The 3,940-nt window shown below is 47.8% G+C and overlaps 1 protein-coding gene across 1 annotated transcript in view; it reads right to left on the bottom strand.

Moving 5' to 3' along the window:
• The window catches only part of EMC1 (ER membrane protein complex subunit 1), a 26,368-nt gene that overhangs the window by 3,271 nt on the left and 19,157 nt on the right, over positions 1-3,940 (bottom strand). Inside the window, exons 19-20 of the mRNA XM_012656924.1 lie at positions 1,272-1,445; positions 510-720 (exon numbers count right to left, since the gene is read on the bottom strand). Coding sequence (XP_012512378.1) covers positions 510-720; positions 1,272-1,445 — 385 coding nt within the window. The remainder of the gene's footprint in view (positions 1-509; positions 721-1,271; positions 1,446-3,940) is intronic.

Below are 3,940 nucleotides of genomic sequence, written 5' to 3'. Positions count from 1 at the left end.
AGCTTCAGTAATGGTGATGGAAGCTGGTAAACGGCCAAGAGGGCTCTTCTTCATATTTGAGAATAAAATAGTAATACATGCCTGTCAGAGCTGAGAGTCCCAAATGTTTTGGTAACATCAAGTAGGCACAAAAGCCTGTTAAATAATCACCAAGTCCTGAACTTGGGCTACACAAAGATAAGATTCCAAACTCTGCCGGTTCCAACAGCCTGTCAACACAGTCTAGCTATGTTAAGATTGCTATTAGGGACTGACTTTCTGAGGTAGGTGAAAATGCCAATCAGAGAAGGAAAATGGTTCACCAGAAATGAGGACTGAGAGAGAAGTGGTCATGTTTATAGGTGGCAAAGCTGAACTAAGGAAGTTTTTCCACTGAAATACAGCCTTCCTCACAGCCTTTCCTTATGGGGGTGTCAAACGGGGCTCTGCCAGCAAGGCGTCCCCTGCTCTGTCCTTCAGTGTGGCTGCCCAAGGGAACCCAGTCACCCCAGAGACCCCCAGGTACTCACTCAGCAGGTGTCGGCTGGTGATGCCCCGCTCAGTGATGGTGGCTTCCATGGCACTGATGGAGGAGGGGAAGATGTAGGACTGCTGGAGGACCTGGGGCAGCTGGGGACGGTCCAGGGAGCTGAAGGCAGTGGCGTTGTATTGCTCAGTGCCCTCGTAGAGCTCCAGTGCAGTAAACTCGTTGCGCCGAGCTTTGGTGTTCCAGTACTGGTACTGCAGAGACAGGAGGAGGCAGCAGGGCTTAGCTGCCGGTTCCAGTGGAAAGGGAAATTACACTGGAAGGCACTTTTCCAGTTAGCTGCAGATCCAGGAAGGAGAAGAACCACTAGCACCCCAGTTTTCTTCCCTGCTACCAAGTTTACTAACTTTCAAGGTAGTGTTATCTAGGCTATCCAAAGTTCACCAAAGACAAAGGAATTCTCAAGATTCTTGGACGTAATCATAATAATACCTAACCTCTGAGCCCTTACTAGGTACCAAGCACTGTTCTTAGCTAGACTGAAGGTGACTCTTCTTATCCCTATTTCACTAATGATACAACACAGCGAGGGTGCATAACTAGTTCAGGGTTGTACGGTCAAGAAACGGAGGAGGTAGGATCAAACCTGTGATTCCTAAGCCTAGCCCCTTAACCAGCACACTTTGCTGCCATTAGGGGGCTTGGGATCCCATGAAAACACAAAGCAGCAACTGGATTTCTGGAAAGGATTTAAGATGTAGAAGACCTCTTGAGCTGCCTTGTATCCCTGGCAGTGACTACTCACCACCACCCAGTTCTCTGAATGCACGATGTGGACAGGGCCCTTGGCCTTCTTCTGCACAGAGGAATGGATGATGCGCCCAGTGACACCGTCGATGAGGAAGATGCCGATAAAGGTGCGCTCATGGTGTACGTCTGTGCTCTCTGTCACCACGGCCAGCAGGTTGGGATTCAGGCTCTGGGGACAGAGAGACAAAAGCTCCTTCAGAACCATGAGGACACATCATGTGTTCCACTCCACTGCCAGCCTGTGCCATGAAGCCAACCTGCAGCTCTCCAGCGTGGCAGAGGAACTAGGGATTCTGTTAAGAAGAGCTTCCATTTAGAGTTTCTCATCACTGCACTTGTTTCCGTCTGCTGGGTACTAGGTGCCTTGCACTTCATTTAATCCCTTAAACAACCACGCAGGGTAGCTAGTATTGTCCACATTTTGCACATGAGGAAAGTCCTAAAGTAGCTGGGCAATTTCTCAAGTCACAGATAGCAAATGGTAACCCACGTCTGCCCACTCACTGACCTGAGGACACTGCTCTAGCAATGTCCTTTCTCTCCACCAAACCTGTTCTTCTCAAGGTCACCAGCGCCCTCCCCATCACTAAATCCAGTGCATGAGTCTTGGCCTTCATCTTACTTGACCTGCCACTACCACATAACACAGGTGGTCACTCCCTTCTTGAAACACTTTCTCATCTGGATCCCGGCACACCCATTCCCTGGCTTTCCTTCTGCCTTACTGGCCGCTCCTTCTCAGTCTCTCTTGTGAGTTGCTCTACATCTCCCTAGTCTCTTCAGGATGAAACACACTAGGCAGTGCTCAGGCCTTCAGCATTTCTTTTTTTTTTTAATTTTTAAAATTTTTAACATTTATTCATTTATTTATTTTTAGAGATGGGGTCTCTCTACATTGCCCAGGCTGGACTTGACCTCCTGGGCTCAAGCAATCCTTCTGCCTCGCGAGTAGCTGGAGTACAGGGGCACCACTGTGCCCAGCCTTGGCCATTCCTATCAATACTCTCCCTTATAGTGATCTCAGCCAATTCATGGCTTTAACACTATTTATGGGTACTGGTAATGCCCAAATTTATATATCCAAGCTAGGCTGTCCCCTGCACTCCAGACTTCACCAACACACTACCATCTCAGTATCTCTTCTTAGGTGTCTCATCTGAAACTTAACATGACCCAAACTGAACTGTTCTATCCTAAAACCTGCTCCTCCCTCAGTCCTCTCCAGTCAACAGCAACCCCATGCTTCAGTGCCTAAGACCCAAAGCCTCTTGAGTCACCCTTGACTCCTTTCTAACACACACACACACACACACACACACACACACACACACACACACACAAAACACAGCCTATTGGCTCTGCCTCCAAACGTATCCAGAATCTGACCGTCCTCCCAACCTCCACTGCCGCCAGCCCAGTTTCAGCTGCCAGCATCCCCTCTGGACTACCACAGCCTAAGTGGCCTCCTGCTTTCCTCCTTGCCCCTCTACAGCCTGGTCTGGGCCAAATGAGCCTGTGGAATCTCAGTCATTCATGTCACTTCTCTGCTCAAAACTTTCCAGTGGCTCTTCACCTCGCTCTAAATGACAGCCAGAGTGATGGCCTGTGATCTGGCCCTGTCGCCCTCTGACCTCGGCAGCCCCAACACTCCTCGCTCACCCACTTCTAGTCACCCAGTCCTCCTTGCTGCTTCTCGAACATACCAAGCATCTCTGGCTTTTCTGCCTGGAAGGCTCTTCCTCCAGATATCCACACGACTCACTTCCCCACTCATGTCTTCACTCACTGCCGCTTTCTCGGGGAGACCCTCCTTAGTCATGCTATTTTAAATTGTATCCCCTTCTCAGTCCTGTGCTCCCTTTCCCTCCTCTTGGCTTTATTTTTCTCTATAGAACCGGTCACTTTCTAATATACTATATAACTTACATATTTATTTTCTTGATTATTAGCCCCTCCTAACCACAGTGAAAGCTTCGTGAGGACAGGAGATTTTGTCTATTTTGTCCACTGACGTATCCCAGTATCTAAAGAGGGCCTGCATGCAGCTCGCACTCAAAAAATTATTTGCTACTTCACCTCTGTAGCATTCCTTCCAGAAACCCATAACCACAGTCTAACCATGAGAAAAACATCAGACAAACCAAAATTGAAACACATTCTAACACCTAATACTCTTCAAAACTATCACGGTTATAAAAAACATGGAGAGACTGAAAAAGTGTCACAGACCAGAGGAGTCTAAGAAAACCTGATGACTAAATGCAACAGGGGGTCCCGGAACAGAAAAGCAACATTAGTGAAAAAACTGTTCAAACCCAAATACAATGTAGAGTTTAGTTAATAGTCATGTACCAGTGTTGGTTTCTTAATTTAGACAGAGGTACCATGGTCATGTAGGGGAAACTAGGTAAGGGGGCTATGAGAACTCTATGTTGTACTTCAGAATTTATATCATTTTGGTTATTCTAAACAAGTTAAAACTGAATGCTGCCACATGGAAGGTGTTCATCCACTAAGAATTCAAGTTGGGCCGGGCACGGTGACTCACGCCTGTAATCCTAGCACTCTGGGAGGCCGAGGCGGGTGGATTGTTCAAGGTCAGGAGTTTGAGACCAGCCTGAGCAAGAGCGAGACCCCGTCTCTACTAAAAATAGAAAGAAATTA

This window comes from Propithecus coquereli, unplaced genomic scaffold (genome assembly GCF_000956105.1).
Source record: "Propithecus coquereli isolate 6110/MARCELLA unplaced genomic scaffold, Pcoq_1.0 Scaffold528, whole genome shotgun sequence".
In the NCBI taxonomy this organism is placed as follows: Eukaryota; Metazoa; Chordata; class Mammalia; order Primates; family Indriidae; genus Propithecus; species Propithecus coquereli.
Note: the sequence above shows the minus strand (reverse complement) of the source record. Positions and strands in the feature narration are given on the sequence as shown.